The sequence below is a fragment of the Saccoglossus kowalevskii genome, chromosome 7 (genome assembly GCF_978046115.1).
Source record: "Saccoglossus kowalevskii chromosome 7, keSacKowa6.1, whole genome shotgun sequence".
NCBI classification, from domain to species: Eukaryota; Metazoa; Hemichordata; class Enteropneusta; family Harrimaniidae; genus Saccoglossus; species Saccoglossus kowalevskii.
In genome coordinates this window covers 11,923,993-11,941,691 of record NC_140647.1, presented here as the reverse complement: position 1 = coordinate 11,941,691, position 17,699 = coordinate 11,923,993, and the positions used below count along the sequence as shown (strand labels likewise).

Genomic DNA, 17,699 nt, shown 5'->3' with positions numbered 1-17,699 from the left:
GATAAATAAAAGTATCCACGTACTAGTTCTAATATAATTCATACCAGTCATATCCTGGTTCACAGCACCGAATAATTGGGGTCACCGTACATCGTGACTCCAATGTTTTCTTCTATTTTGAAATACGATTGCGAATCCTTGATACGTTTTTTTACAGCAGTGGCTGAAATTGTGCATGATATGAGCAACAGACTCGATTTAGACCGACTGACGCTGGATGCTTTTCGGCCATAGTAAAATCTCAACGGTAGTGTTTAAGCAAGGTAGCTGCGTAGATATTTATACAATACGTGGAAATTCGACGACTACCGCTCTTTATTAACTGTTGCGCTTTTGACTTGAGAATCGGTTAGTTCGAGTTCTGTATTAGGGAATTATCTTCACGTTTTCTCAAATAACAGATGTATTATGGACGAGAAAATGTGATCTTTAGTATTGTCGTTTGATACCTTCTATTGGCAGATGCATTGAACTATGCTTTATTATGATCTGAAAATGCACACATCAGTCACGTTATTGCATTGTTTTTTTTACGGTACATACAAGATTAATCACTGCACATGCGATGGTTTTGATATTTCAACTTGCGAATACTGTTACGCAACAAATACAAATCCTACTTAGTCTAAAGTGTCAGTGATGTAACGAAAAATATTAGAAAATTTAAGTTTACTATATCAAATCATAGGAAATAAACATATTAATTTAACTGGTGAAATATTGGTTGACATTTTTTCCAGTTTTTAATTTCCCATTAGGATCGCACCTAACCCTGTGTCGGGGGTCAAGCAATTCCGTGAAATACTCCGTGTGTTTACACTCAACGTAATCATAGAATAATCATAGAGGTATTTTGCTGTGACTGTTTAAGACACTGATTTGCTAATAATATTGCTCACAATGTAGCCATTGTGGGGTTATGTGGCAACACTTTGTGTAATGTGGCCATTTCGTTGGCGAAACAGTGTCTTATACTGCAATATTAACGTTCCATTCTTTCTTGTGGTCACAGAAAGTAAAGATATTTCCTGACAGATTGTTTTACTTGTCTCTATTCATTCGTGCATAGTGGCCAAGCGCTGGATACGCAATACTTTGATTCAGAGTTCGATTAAAAAAACGCCGTAAACATACATGCAAGTATACCATTTAAAGTAAATTTTGAGCACGTCACGATTTGCGACGTAGCTAACTGGTACGGATTATATAGTATTATCAGAAATATCAATTTGATTGATGGAATGTTTTCAATTCGGAGACCACTCCTTGCTTTGGTAACCTATGGAACTCTTGGTGTGCAGTCAATTACGTCACCAATTATGCAAATTAGTCTCTACTTGTACATACTTCGCGACAAATCAAACTGTCCACATTTGCGAACATCGTCATCGACAGCTGCGTATAGCTCATACATCTACTTCTTCTGCCCGAGTGCAATTATCTACCGTTTCCTCACTAATCGTTATCCTAAGAAAGTTGTTGGAATGAATGATAGCAATGATTTTCCTTTGAAAGATGATGAAAAGAACAAAAAACGGTGAGAATAGTTTTACCTAATATAACACATTTTAATTGATCAGCTTATGCGCTCATGAGTTTTGAAAATCAAACTTTGCGAATATTTTGCAAAATCGAAAGTTAAACCCAATCATATCAATAACGAACTAGTACTGCCGAACCGCACACCGCCTGAGGTGTACACACCACAGACACAGAGAGTAAATGGTTATATTATGCGAGAAATTATTGAAATTACAAGTACATCTATACTGAAGCTAAATATCCCGACTTTGAAACGTCACGTGGGTATCATGTTTATGGGTATCGACAAAAGCTATACATGGAAATCGAGATTTTCCGACTGACCAACCTTGTGACGTTTGAATATTCCCGAAAACATTCAAATTGGTAACAGTGTTTGTTTGGACACGTTGAACGTTCAGCAGAGAACGTAGGCCCTCCTGGGCATATACTGGTTTCACGACGAGTACGAACGGCTTTGATGGGCAGAGAAACCTACAACTGATGCCGATAATCAACCCAGTGAAACGTTGTTCGCTTCATTTGAATGTTTTATACATTTATACATTGATCAAGTAGCTAAATGGTGTTTTTTCCAACAGTTGATATGTTCTTAGAAATATTACATTCTTGCTATAACCATTTTAGGTTCATCCTGGAAATTAACCTCACTATTCAACGTGTCTTTTTTACTGCAAACAAATTTGACTATTGTGTTGCTCATCGCTACATTAGGTAATTCAACATTCCATGACGCAGTTGCTATTAACACAACCCATGTACATGCTCACAAATGAGTATGCGTTTTCTTTCTACTTTAATAATCTGTACATTCAAATTTGACGCAGTGAAATTTCTGTTGTTACTAAACGTACATATATACAGTAGATTAGGGCAACACATATACGAAAATGACGAAGCTGCTGTTTTAGGGGTACGATTGACACGAATGTGTTGAACTATATACGAGTTCATCACGGTATAATGTCCTATATACGAGTACATCATATCCTATATACTGATGTATGACCTTGATTAACTAAGAAGACATTATACATTTCTGTGTAGATTATCAATTGAATTAATCTATGATGTAGGTAGAGGTTCAGATCGATTTTAATATATGGCGGACGGCGAATTCACAACGCCTACAGCGGCGGCCATATGTAGATAATATTACCACAACGCTAGACGGGAATACTACCAAAGAGATTGTGACAGACAGAATATTTTGATGACCATATAGCCAATAGCTGTGTACATGTGCGTAAGTTGATGACATTGTTTGACGTACTAGTATATGTCGTCAGCAGATTTTATCTGAAAACGAATAGTTGAGCCCACGCTAACCTAACCAAGTGTAACTAACCCTGCGCCTGCCTGCCATTAATAACTGTAGTTTTAACATATGGTAAGTGATCTCCTGAGATCGCCTTTGATAGATACAAACCACCCCAGAGGTGACTTTATGTATTAATAATAATGTTAACGAGAGAGTCTATGATTGGCTTAAAGTTCGAATATGAGGAGTCATTGCCATGTGATTGGATAATGCAACTTTAGAGGGCGGAGTTTATGTCAGAATCTTCTATATATAATTTTGCAAAGTAATCGAATGAAGTTTGAGTTTCCAACGGTAGCTTCGGTGACTGCCTTGCTTGTTGTTGTAAACTGGACCGTGGTGTGTGTATTTATCAGAGTGAACGAACTATACCCGAGAAAAATCCCCAGTATTAACAAGATGGTGACCTAGATGACAAAAAATAACGAATTGTCACTAGATCACCGCGGTCGAAACGAAGTCGACGCCATCGCATACTGTCTGTCACCTGAATACTTCATTCGATATTATCGAAATAGTCTAATACGCTTCATGAATAGATCCCAGGTAGTGGGACCTTTCCCTCATATATTGTAAATATATTTCATACTATTTAAACTGCATTTGGATTGCTACACGTAAGATACACATGGTACTAACACTATAGTAACTACACGTTATTTGGGTTGGTGAGGATGACTTTGGGCGGGCTAATTTAGAATTATGTATACAAATTTCATTATCTTGTGCATATGGGTATTTTTCGAGAATCGTTTTTACCAACCTACAGAAACTTTTTATCTTCGATTCATATGACAAATGTGTGGTTGTGACACAAGGTGAACATTTCTTAAAGATGGAACAATGATTTACCATTGTGTTCTGTAAAAACTGTAAACAGTATTTTTTCATGATGTTTGGCCCACTTTTTTAGGAATGTGAATTTATACCGTGGTTGCATATTGATATTCACAGTAATCAACGGATGCTCCTACTCGGGACTATACTGGTGGTGGTAGCCGTGATAGTTGGTTTGGTATGTATCATATTATACGGGATTAGCGAGGGCGATGACAACGACACTGTATTTCGTATTAGTGATGACAGCGCAAGTTATCAGATATTCGACAATGCAGCAGTCGCGAGCGATGCACCACAGTGTTCGGAAGTCGGAGTGTAAGTATCAGAAAACAGTTACAGTGGATTTTAAAGTTAAACACGTATTTCTTTACTTACGAAAATTTTGAAGGAAAATTCGCATGCAACATAAATAATTTTAGATGTCGTCACTTTGTGTTTGCTTACAGTGCAATACTGAAGCGAAATGGTAGTGCGGTAGATGCGACCATAGCTACGTTAGTCTGTATTGGCGTGATCAATTGCCACAGTGCAGGCATCGGAGGAGGCCATTTTATGGTTGTTCATGACAAACAATTAGGGGTAACTGAGGTATTCGACGCCAGAGAGGTAGCACCGGCAGCAGCAACAGCGGATATGTTTACAAACCACCCAGACGAAGATGCTTCAACTATAGGGAAGGGCTTGTTTTCTTGTTCGTTATTATCTAGATAAACCTTGCCCAAGTTGGCATCTCCTCTGAGTGGTGTAATTATGTGTAATCGTCAGCATTGATAACTTGTTTTGACGTCGACAACACTCATACTTCATTATCCACGATCGACCGATTATTCATTCATTTTGAGATAAAACATGGATGAGTTTTATTTTCTCTTTAATGGTGTCATTTCTCTGTATGTGATAACAAAGTCCATTCATTCAATTAATCATTTACTTCTACTCGATTTATCTGTAATCGACGCTTATCATCATTATTTAGGTGGTCTAGCCATCGCTGTTCCCGGCGAAGTGCATGGAATGTGGTTAGAACACCAAAAATGGGGGCGGCTCCCGTGGAATGAACTTTTTCTGCCTGGCATAAGTCTAGCGGCCAATGGTTTTGAGGTGGGACCATCACTAGCACATGCAATACAAGACAGCGGAGATCTGATTATAAATGACCCGCAGTTGAGGTAAAGTGATTACCATCATTATCACCGGTTTTTGGACAGTTCATTATTACTCCAGGGGTGGTTATACTGGTTTTGGACAATTCATTATTACTACAGGGGTGGTTAGGTTAGGTTTTGGTAATTTGATTAACATTGTAACGGGCAGTTCATTATTACTACGGGGTGGTTAGGTTAGGTTTTGGTAATTTGATCAACATTGTAACGGGCAGTTCATTATTACTACGGGGGTGGTTAGGTTAGGTTTTGGTAATTTGATTAACATTGTAACGGGCAGTTCACTATTACTACAGGGGTGGTTATACTGGTTTTGGACAGCTCATTATTACTACAGGGGTGGTTAGGTTAGGTTTTGCTAATTTGATTAACATTGTAACGGGCAGTTCATTATTACTACGGGGGTGGTTAGGTTAGGTTTTGGTAATTTGATTAACATTGTAACGGGCAGTTCATTATTACTACAGGGGTGGTTAGGTTAGGTTTTGCTAATTTGATTAACATTGTAACGGGCAGTTCATTATTACTACAGGGGTGGTTAGGTTAGGTTTTGGTAATTTGATTAACATTGTAACGGGCAGTTCATTATTACTACGGGGGTGGTTAGGTTAGGTTTTGGTATTTTGATTAACATTGTAACGGGCAGTTCATTATTACTACAGGGGTGGTTATACTGGTTTTGGACAGCTCATTATTACTACAGGGCTGGTTAGGTTAGGTTTTACTAATTTGATTAACATTGTAACGGGCAGTTCATTATTACTAAGGGGGTGGTTAGGTTAGGTTTTGGTAATTTGATTAACATTGTAACGGGCAGTTCATTATTACTACAGGGGTGGTTATACTGGTTTGGGTATTGGTAATTTGATTAACATTGTAACGGGCAGTTCATTATTACTACAGGGGTGGTTATACTGGTTTTGGACAGCTCATTATTACTACAGGGGTGGTTAGGTTAGGTTTTGCTAATTTGATTAACATTGTAACGGGCAGTTCATTATTACTACAGGGGTGGTTAGGTTAGGTTTTGCTAATTTGATTAACATTGTAACGGGCAGTTCATTATTACTACGGGGTGGTTAGGTTAGGTTTTGGTAATTTGATTAACATTGTAACGGGCAGTTCATTATTACTACAGGGATGGTTAGGTTAGGTTTTGCTAATTTGATTAACATTGTAACGGGCAGTTCATTATTACTACAGGGGTGGTTAGGTTAGGTTTTGGTAATTTGATTAACATTGTAACGGGCAGTTCATTATTACTACAGGGGTGGTTAGGTTAGGTTTTGCTAATTTGATTAACATTGTAACGAGCAGTTCATTATTACTACAGGGGTGGTTAGGTTAGGTTTTGCTAATTTGATTAACATTGTAACGGGCAGTTCATTATTACTACAGGGGTGGTTAGGTTAGGTTTTGCTAATTTGATTAACATTGTAACGGGCAGTTCATTATTACTACAGGGGTGGTTAGGTTAGGTTTTGCTAATTTGATTAACATTGTAACGGGCAGTTCATTATTACTACAGGGGTGGTTAGCTTAGGTTTTAGTAATTTGATTAGCATTGTAACGGGGCCATATAGCGCGGAATAAAGAAATAAAAATAACATTGTAACGGTCAGTCTATTATTACCTCATGGTTGGTTATGTTATATTTTCGTAATTTCATTATCATGTAACGGACAGTCAAATATTATTCCAGGGGTGGTTTAGTTATTTTTTAAATTGCTTTAAAGCGGGAGGGTCGTTACCTGCGCACGCGCGGGAATTGAGTCCCAAGCAACGATAACAACACACGCTAAAAACGCAATGGCTCATGGGTAGACACCTGTTTGTAAACAGTGACACGCTTTCGCTGGTTACCGGCGTCCTTTGCGAATAACAAATAGGACGCAGGTAACTAGTAATCGCCATATTGTTCCATTTAGGCCGGTTCTCCGGCCGGAAGGAACGTGACTGAGTGACGCAATTTGAAAACATTCCAAGTAACGTTCTGCGTAAACGTGACTGTAATACTATTATATTGCATTGTAATTGAGTTTAATTAAACATCAATTAAAACGCAACCATATATAGGAACGTGTGAACCTTTTTATTACGGGGATGGTTATTTTAGATTTTGGTAATTATTATTCACAAAAATATTGCACTTAGTACAGTTTGCAAAATGTTCATATAAGCAGTGGACTTGTTCATATTTCACACTCACTGGACAAAGGTGATTGATTGGTTCCTCAAGCGTCGCCTGAACACGCTCAATCAACTGCAGCCCCAAACACGCCGCAAGCAGCAATAAGAAGCCTATCCCAAGATATAAGGGCGCGGTTTGCGGCGATTAACGACGTAGATAGACATACATTCATTTTGCAGGGAAACAGTACTCATTCGCGACGTTCGTACAGGGAAATTCAGAATCAGTCATATTACACTCTATAGCAACAAGTATCCATATTTATCCATTAAATACCCGATGCTTCTTAGTTTTCTAAAATATATATGTTTGATATTTTCCAGCGAATTATTTGTGGGAGATGATGGAGAGCTATTGCAAGAAGGCGATATCTGTGTATTGACACAGTTATCTATAACTTTACAGTTAATTGCCGACCAGGGACCACAAGTGTATTACACAGGAGAATTAGCAGATGATATTGTGGCAGATATTCAGGAAAGGGGCAAGTACTATAACGACAATTAACCTTAGAGAAAAATTGCCTCCTAGATCTCGTTGAGAGAGAAAGAATCACGCGACTTTAATGTCTTGTCTCTGAAATAGTGTGTCCTGTCACCCATCCACTGATTAAAATACTGGTTACACGGGTCAGAGAAAGCTAGATACCGATTTAGAGAAGAAAGTATTGTATGCAAAGCGCTGTAAAAAAGAAATCTTGCTTATTCAATAAAAAAAAAAAAATGGTCAGATACGTACTGCGAAAAATTTTGAATGATTTCAACAGGGCGACCCCCGCAAATACCATCTATTAGGTATATGTTCAACCCACATTCACATGACCGGTATTTCAACGTTTTAAAAGTTGCCTGCCTATACTCAGATCACACAACTACGCTTTTTGTTTGTCTAGGGGGAATCATCACTGCCGAAGATCTAGAAATGTACGCAACGAAATTGAAAACCCCACTAAAGCTGACGCGGGTGGCGCTGTTCTTTCCTTCATTATAAATATCTTGCAAGGTGAGCCACCAACTAAAGTTGCGTCCTAGTGAATCCGTCGGTGACAGTTCCAACTATCACAGAGACCCAGGAATGGTTCATATTCCGACACAAACATATCTTCAGTTATGTCAAGCTGGGTTATATTCGAATTTCAGTTATATTCGTATTACGTAACTCTGCTCTAATACTAATACTATCCAATACAGTAACTCTGCTCTAATACTAATACTATCCAATACACATGTCACATTTACGATTGTGTTACAGGATATAATTTCACCAGAGAGAGTCTCATAGACGTACCAAATGCTGTTACCACGTATCACCGAATCACAGAGGCATTCAAACATGCGTTTGCTCACAGAACAGAACTTGGCGACGAAGACTTCGTTGAGACTGTCGATGAGGTGAACACGTAATTTCGATAATAATGCAAACTAACACGAATTTCCCAAACAATTGACTATACAGATACCCACTCTCAATCGTCCTCCATATTTTGCGAAAATCACACGACTTGCGCCCTCTAACGATTGCTGCGGACCAAGTATTTTGGTTAACGTTACGTTTATTCAAATTAGATTCTCGTATAATCCAAACTTAGTGAGTCAGTTGAGCGTGAAAATGAAACAAATCAGATTGACGGTACAGCAAAGCACGAGAACGCAGTGTGTCAACTGGTCAGTAATCGTGTCAATATGGCGGTCACCGTATCAATAACCTGGTCACCATGTCAATATTAGATTCTTCATGCCAATGTGGGAGGGAGAGGGCAGCATGCTAGCTGTGGAATCATAGCCCTTTGTTGCCGACCGCATTATTTACGTGACTGACTTTGGCCGGCCCATAGGGCTATGGGGCCTTGTGCGACTGAATACAGGTTAAAATCCACATGCCAAATTTGGTCGTCGCGAAAATCACATTTTAAGACCTTCGAAAGTACTCACTATGTTTATTTACTTCCAAACAATGACCAGAACCTATTTGCGCTGTGAAATGATGACGGTGGTCATAAAAAAATGACTTTATTTACCGTACACCGAGTCGCAGAAAAATAACAAGACGAAAGACGCCATTTTGGACTACAGAGTTACGCGAGACCTATAGCAAATTACGCGAGACCTATAATTTTGTACCACGTGACCGAAATCAGTAGATAAATTGCGTTTATGCAACTAGTTTCTATTATTAAACAAAAATCATACAATTATAAATACTGTATGTGATTGCTTTGTTGGAACAATTAGAATAACGGGAAGAATGAGTTTTATTCTTCCACCACTGTATCACATGACCGCCAAACGAGATTACATTTATTCTGCGCTAGGGAGTGTGGGATGTCAATGGCTGTCGTTTTCTCGTAATTTGCTTGGTTTCCGCGGTAATTGTAAAATATCACAAATTATTGCTTATTTATAAACACAAATTGCAAACAAAAGTTTGTATGTTATTCATCCAGCTATCAATTCACAATAAAGGTATGTCACACCATCGTAATCGAAAGCAAACGCGATTTAATTTACGCATGCCAGATTTCTGTTTTTAAACGGTGATAGATCCCGTAGCTCTATGTTCGACGTACAACAACAAAATTAAAAAAAAGACGTCCAAATGAAATTGTTAGGGCGAAATTCAATTGTAGGTCGCACCAAAGAGCTACGGAACCGCAGCTAGGCAGCATGCCAGCATGACCGCAATCGTACCAACATGGCAGTCAATCTGTCAGACATATTGCTTTGTCAGTTATAGACCATCTACTACTGTTTTGTTGGTTATAGACCATCTACTATTGTTTTGTCGGTTATAGACTATCTACTATTGTTTTGTCGGTTATAGGCCATCTACTATTGTTTTGTCGGCTATAGAACATCTACTATTGTTTTGTCGGTTATAGGCCATCTACTATTGTTTTGTCGGCTATAGAACATCTACAATTGTTTTGTCGGCTATAGAACATCTACTATTGTTTTCTTAGTTATAGACCATCTACTATTATTTTTTGGTTATAGGCCATCTACTATTGTTTTGTCGGTTATAGACCATCTACTATTGTTTTGTCGGCTATAGACCATCTACTATTGTTCCATCGGTTATAGAACATCTAATATTGTTTTCTTGGTTATATACCATCTACTATTGTTTTGTTGGTTATAGAACATCTACTATTGTTCTGTCGGTTATAGACCATTTACTATTGTTTTGTCGGTTATAGGCCATCTACTATTGTTTTGTCAGCTATAGAACATCTACTATTGTTTTCTTAGTTATAGACCATCTACTATTATTTTTTGGTTATAGGCCATCTACTATTGTTCTGTCGGTTATAGACCATCTAGTATTGTTTTGTTGGTTATAGAACATCTACTATTATTTTGTCGGTTATAGGCCATCTACTACTGTTTCGTCAGTTATAGGCCATCTACTATTGTTTTGTCGGCTATAGACCATCTACTATTCTGTTGTCGGTTATAGACCATCTACTATTGTTCTCTTGGTTATAGATTATCTACTATTGTTTTGTTGGTTATAGAACATCTATTGTTTCGTCGGTTATAGACCATCTACTATTGTTTTGTCGGCTATAGACCATCTACTATTGTTTTCTTGGTTATAGACCATCTACTATTGTTTTGTCGGCTATAGACCATCTACTATTGTTCTCTTGGTTATAGATTATGTACTATTTTGTTGGTTATATAACTTCTACTATTGTTTCGTCGGTTATAGACCATCCACTATTGTTTTGTCGGCTATAGACCATCTACTATTGTTTTCTTGGTTATAGACCATCTACTATTATTTTTTTGGTTATAGGCCATCTACTATTGTTCTGTCAGTTATAGACCATCTACTATTGTTTTGTCGACTATAGAACATCTACTATTGTTTTCTTAGTTATAGACCATCTACTATTATTTTTTTGGTTATAGGTCATCTACTATTGTTCTGTCGGTTATAGACCATCTACTATTGTTTTGTCGGCTATAGACCATCTACTATTGTTCTGTCGGTTATAGAACATCTAATATTGTTTTCTTGGTTACAGACCATCTACTATTGTTTTGTTGGTTATAGAACATCTACTATTGTTTTGTTGGTTATAGAACATCTACTATTGTTCTGTCGGTTATAGACCATCTACTATTGTTTTGTCTGTTATAGGCCATCTACTATTGTTTTGTCGGCTATAGAACATGTACTATTGTTTTCTTAGTTATAGACCATCTACTATAATTTTTTGGTTATAGGCCATCTACTATTGTTCTGTCGGTTATAGACCATCTAGTATTGTTTTGTCGGCTGAAGACCATCTACTATTGTTTTGTTGGTTATAGAACATCTACTATTATTTTGTCGGTTATAGGCCATCTACTACTGTTTCGTCAGTTATAGGCCATCTACTATTGTTTTGTCGGCTATAGACCATCTACTATTGTGTTGTCGGTTATAGACCATCTACTATTGTTTCGTCGGCTATAGACCATCTACTATTGTTTTGTCGGCTATATACCATCTACTATTGTTTTTGTTGGTTATAGACCATCTACTATTGTTTTGTCGGCTATAGACCATCTACTATTGTTTTGTCGGCTATAGATTATCTACTATTGTTTTGTCGGTTATAGACAATCTACTATTGTTCCGCCGGTTATAGGCCATCTGCTATTGTTTTGTCGGCTATAGATCATCTACTATTGTTCTCTTGGTTATAGATTATCTACTATTGTTTTGTTGATTATACAACATCTACTATTGTTTCGTCGGTTATAGACCATCTACTATTGTTTTGTCGGCTATAGACCATCTACTATTGTTTTCTTGGTTATAGACCATCTACTATTGTTTTGTCGGCTATAGAACATCTACTATTGTTTTGTCGGTTATAGGCCATCTACTATTGTTTTGTCGGCTATAGAACATCTACTATTGTTCTGTCGGTTATAGAACATCTATTGCTTTGTCGGCTATAGAACATCAACTATTGTTTTCTTAGTTATAGATCATCTACTATTATTTTTTGGTTATAGGCCATCTACTATTGTTCTGTCGGTTATAGACCATCTACTATTGTTTTGTCGGCTATAGAACATCTACTATTGTTTTCTTAGTTATAGACCATCTACTATTATTTTTTGGTTATAGGCCATCTACTATTGTTCTGTCGGTTATAGACCATCTACTATTGTTTTGACGGCTATAGACCATCTACTATTGTTCTGTCGGTTATAGAACATCTAATATTGTTTTCTTGGTTATAGACCATCTACTATTGTTTTGTTGGTTATAGAACATCTACTATTGTTCTGTCGGTTATAGACCATCTACTATTGTTTTGTCGGTTATAGGCCATCTACTATTGTTTTGTCGGCTATAGAACATCTACTATTGTTTTCTTAGTTATAGACCATCTACTATTATTTTTTGGTTATAGGCCATCTACTATTGTTCTGTCGGTTATAGACCATCTAGTATTGTTTTGTCGGCTGAAGACCATTTACTATTGTTTTGTTGGTTACAGAACATCTACTGTTATTTTGTCGGTTATAGGCCATCTACTACTGTTTCGTCAGTTATAGGCCATCTACTATTGTTTTGAAGGCTATAGACCATCTACTATTGTGTTGTCGGTTATAGACCATCTACTATTGTTTCGTCAGTTATAGGCCATCTACTATTGTTTTGAAGGCTATAGACCATCTACTATTGTGTTGTCGGTTATAGACCATCTACTATTGTTTCGTCGGCTATAGACCATCTACTATTGTTTTGTCGGCTATATACCATCTACTATTGTTTTCGTTGGTTATAGACCATCTACTATTGTTTTGTCGGCTATAGACCATCTACTATTGTTTTGTCGGTTATAGATTATCTACTATTGTTTTGTCGGTTATAGACCATCTACTATTGTTCCGCCGGTTATAGGCCATCTACTATTGTTTTGTCGGCTATAGACCACCTACTATTGTTCTGTCGGTTATAGAACATCCACTATTGTTTTGTCGGCTATAGAACATCAACTATTGTTTTCTTAGTTATAGACCATCTACTATTATTTTTGGTTATAGGCCATCTACTATTGTTCTGTCGGTTATAGACCATCTACTATTGTTTTGTCGGCTATAGACCATCTACTATTATTCTGTCGGTATAGAACATCTAATATTGTTTTCTTGGTTATAGACCATCTACTATTGTTTTGTCGGTTATAGGCCATCTACTACTGTTTTGTCGGTTATAGACCATCTACTATTGTTTTGTTAGTTATAGACCATCTACTATTGTTTTGTTTGTCATTGACCATCTACTATTGTTCTGTCAGTTATAGACCATCTACTATTGTTTTCTTCGTTATGACCATCTACTTGTGTTTTGTCGGTTATAGGCCATCTACTACTGTTTTGTCGGTTATAGACCATCTACTATTGTTTTGTTAGTTATAGACCATCTACTATTGTTTTGTTAGTTATAGACTATCTACTACTGTTTTGTTGATTATAGACCATCTACTATTGTTTTGTCGGTTATAGGCCATCTACTACAGTAACTGTTTCGTTGCTTAAAGACTATCTACTATTCTTCTGTTCTTTATATGCCATCCACTATTGTTTGTTGGTTATAGGCCATCTACTATTGTGTTGCTCAAAGACTTTACATGTTCTCTCAATCACACCGGATGGGCAAACAATATATTTTATGAATATTATGGCATATGAATATACCACAGAGAGATAAAAAACATGGGATCAACTTTTTTTTAAAGAAAAATGTATTTGTGTCATTTAGGTTGTAGACGACATGATGTCTAAGGATTATGCTGCTAAAATTCGAGAAATGATACATGACAATACAACACATGGAATTGGCTACTATGGCGCAATATTGTCAATTGGTGAAGATCATGGACGTCACATCTGTCCGTGGTAGACCAGTATGGAAACTCCGTGTCCGTCACGAGTACGATTAACACTGTAAGTCTAACACAATTTATTTTTTAAAGAATATTTGTTTTGTAATTAGGTTACCAATGTAAGACAACAAAAGTTACGATGTTGGAATCTGTCTTCAGTGTGCACTGTGCTATCACTTGTACCGTAGAAAGTAGCGTAATTCACTACTTGTACTTTCAATAATTGTCCGATGCAATGTACCAACACTAATATCATAACTGGATTTCTAGAATTGTTCTTTTTGTCTGCAGAGAACAATTAATACAAACCTGTAAAAAAAAGATCATTAAACTTTCTTGTTTCAGATTTGGTTCAACCGTCGTCGGGTCTAGGACAGGAATCATTTTTAACAATGAGATGGATGACTTCTCATCACCAAACATAACGAATTTCTTTGGGCTACCTCCCTCGCCGGCCAATTTCATTGAACCAGGTAAACGCCCTCTATCGTCGATGAATCCGTCTATTGTTGTTGATAAAAATGGTAATGTGGTTCTGTCTATTGGAGGGTCTGGGGGTACGAAAATACCCACTTCCGTGTCGCAGGTGAGGTCACATTTCGATTGTTTCCGATTATAACAATGTCTTCATTATAATATCTTCAACTTTACCTTGAACTTTAAAGGACAGTAGTCGTCGCGCTATGCTTGTGCGAGATATGAAGATGGCGACTTTGACTGTTGAGCAGATACAAACTGAGACATTACCAACCTTTAGTTAGGTGATTGGAAGATATCGAAGCAATCACTGGTGGTTATTAGTGCAAGTCGCGCTCAGGTCAAACCTCATACTTGAGATTTCCATTAGAAGAGCGCATTGGGCTGTGGGTAAATCAATGTTTATCAACACAAATGTTGCACATGCGCAACGCGACGACCACCACCTTTTAATTATGACTGCATTGAATAAAAGTAATGACTACATTGAATATGAGTTTTGGATGCGAGTAATGACTCATTAGATATGAAAGATGACCCCATTGTATTAATAATTTCATTCCAGTCTGCAATGAACCTGTTATGGTTTGGAGAGAATTTGGGTGATTCAATAAGCAAACTCCGAATTCATCACCAACTGAGTCCAAATGAACTACTTTATGAAGAGAACTTCCCTGCTGTGAGTATTACTCTACACACGATTATTGTATGTGCTATATTTTCACAAGATCAAATCATGGCTTCCTGAATTTCAAGCGGGAGGGTTGTCACCTGCGCACGCGCGGGAATTGAAGCGACGATAGCGCAAAGGCTCATGGGTAGACGCTTGTTTGTAAACAATGACAAGCTATGACCATTTGACGCATGCGCAGGTGACGACTCTCCCGCTTTGAATATGAACAACAGCATTACGTCATTATCGTATCACACATGCTGTGATGTGTGATCTTAATAAATATACATTTAGCATTGTCCTTTATCATCTCCACTTTTTACTGCAGGCGATTATTGAGGGACTTAAAGAAAAGAATCACAATACATCATCGGACTATGGGACAAATTCCGCGGTGCAAGCTATATACAGTCTCGACGAACAACTCCACGCATGCTCAGATGCGAGAAAGGGTGGAATTCCAGCTGGATTTTAATTAACTTTGCAAGTCTCACCTCGTGCCAACCAGAGCGAGTTCAAGTAGGCTCGACGTGATTAATATATTTAACCATCAACTCATACAACAAATCGTTACATTTTATCTCAGGCAATGTGTACTAAAGTAAACAATCTATTTTTGATATGATAAATCAAAGAAATTATAATAATAAGCTAGTTGTTGCTCCGATTTATGAGATACAATAAAAAAGCGTTTGTTTGTTGTTTGCTTACACGAAATTCGAGCGCTTTTTGGCGCGTTTTGTGGTTGAATGTTCCCACATCGTATGTTAATTGAATTTCTTCCAAAGCTTCAGAAGGGTGTATACAAAACGAAGACCGAAGACCGAAGATGAGAGACCGGATCCGGAAGACGGAAGATGGCCAATGACGCATATTTTAACAGTTTAATTTCCCACAGAAAATCTATTTGAGTAAACAATGAATACTTATATAAATGTGCGATATGTCACTACATTGTGTTAAATAATGAACAAACATTGCAGCATTGACAAATGCCGATTCAACACTCAGAAATTCCACAAATTGAAATGTAGGAATTTGCACACAGCCAAGATTTATTTATTCGGCTGTCGCAGAATTCCTAATATAAACCTTTATTCACCGTCGATAGCGCGTGCCCCTGGTGCGTTTCTATGGTAAATTGGTCATAGGGCATCAAACGCGAAGTCACGTGATTTTGTCATTCAAAGGCCTGTGGTCGTCGCGCAGCGCATGCTCGAATTTCATGTCAACAAACAATATTTTACACGCGTTGTATACGTCGCTATGAGTCTCATATCGAACAGATCGCGACGCCACCACCGTCTGTTAAGCTAAGACATGACGGCTAAATATATTTGTTTAAATCTGACATCGATGCGAGTTACCTGAGATCAGTATCACTGATTGATGATTGATCCAAAAGTTGTCGTTTTGTCGAATAATACCACATTTTTCTCAAAACAAAAAAGACTCGAAGTTAAATACCGATTTTACACACATGATATATATTGCATTTTAGATACAAAGCTTACGTTTGAAATTTTGATGTAAATTTTGCAAGGCTCGAACGGGCGGTGTGAAAAGTTTGTCATCCTGGACGTAGGCGTTACGTTTTAACTTTAGCATTGGCGGCAAGCATGTGAAACATACCAAGGCTTTTACAGCGGAGAACAAGTTCACAATTTTGACTAAACACACAATGTATGCATACAACGTTTGTTATGAGCGGCCACGATTAAAACAAGCAATTCGCTGTGTGATGAAAAAGGAAAAAAATACCAAAGCTGTTTTCGAGGTATCACGCGTATTTCCGCGAATATCTTCTAATTATGAATGCATAAACTTAATAAAACAGATTAAAATTATTGGTTTTCCACCAAGACATAAAAATGCAACAAAGAGAACGCGCTGTTCGTTGTCAAATCATTGTACACGAGCACGTATCCACATAAGTTCATAAGCCCAAATTTGGTTTACGTTTGGGTTGTCGTTTTGCAGAAAACATGGTAGTATTCTGCCAAACGAATACCTTTAGATAAATGTCGCTAAAGGCATTCGTATTACGTCGAAACAGTTAGTGTATAGATTAAAAATATGTGTACATTCATACTAAATATTTCTTTTTTTTACATTTATAATAAATGTAAAACAGTGATTTACGTTTGGGTCTTCGTTTAGTAGAAAACGTGGTAGTATTTTTGCAGAACAAAATCCCACGAATAAATGTTGCTAAATAGTTCGCAGACACGTGCAAATCCGTACTAAAACATTTCTATTCGTGGCATTTGTGTGTTTGCAATGGACATTCCTAATACCGCAGTATTTGAATGTACATTTATATGTATGTAATATCTACTTACACATATATACTGTTAGACATCAATTTCTTAATGCACGTCACCTTTTCTCTTCAGTCTTTCATCTTTAGTATTCGTTTTGTACACACCCTCTTCGACCTGACAGCAAATGTATATCTAAATCTCAAAATGTGTACTACTTGAGTAATATGTATAGTTATAGAAACTACAGCGATTCAATTTTCAGTCATGTTTTGCAATTGTCTTTTGTAATATACTGCCCTCAACGATATTTGTTTAAACACACATAGGTATTCT

The 17,699-nt window shown here is 37.2% G+C and overlaps 1 protein-coding gene across 1 annotated transcript; it reads left to right on the top strand.

Moving 5' to 3' along the window:
- The first annotated feature begins 4,552 nt into the window (after positions 1-4,552).
- On the top strand, positions 4,553-15,752 carry LOC146740244 (glutathione hydrolase 1 proenzyme-like). Its single transcript, XM_085501777.1, has 8 exons — positions 4,553-4,872; positions 7,381-7,541; positions 8,309-8,456; positions 13,941-14,013; positions 14,063-14,136; positions 14,298-14,538; positions 14,995-15,108; positions 15,431-15,752. The coding sequence occupies exons 1-8, from the start codon at positions 4,553-4,555 to the stop codon at positions 15,575-15,577; spliced, it is 1,278 nt and encodes a 425-aa protein (XP_085357903.1). The 3' UTR covers positions 15,578-15,752.
- The last annotated feature ends 1,947 nt before the right edge of the window (positions 15,753-17,699 follow it).

Bases quoted from the DNA above. Each gene is read 5' to 3' on its own strand.
- LOC146740244 (XM_085501777.1), top strand. From the start codon at position 4,553: ATGGATGAGTTTTATTTTCTCTTTAATGGTGTCATTTCTCTGTATGTG. The intron at 8,457-13,940 runs GTAATTTCGATA...CAATTGGTGAAG, and splicing joins ACTGTCGATGAGGTGAACAC to ATCATGGACGTCACATCTGT. The intron at 14,137-14,297 runs GTAGAAAGTAGC...TTCTTGTTTCAG, and splicing joins ACTGTGCTATCACTTGTACC to ATTTGGTTCAACCGTCGTCG.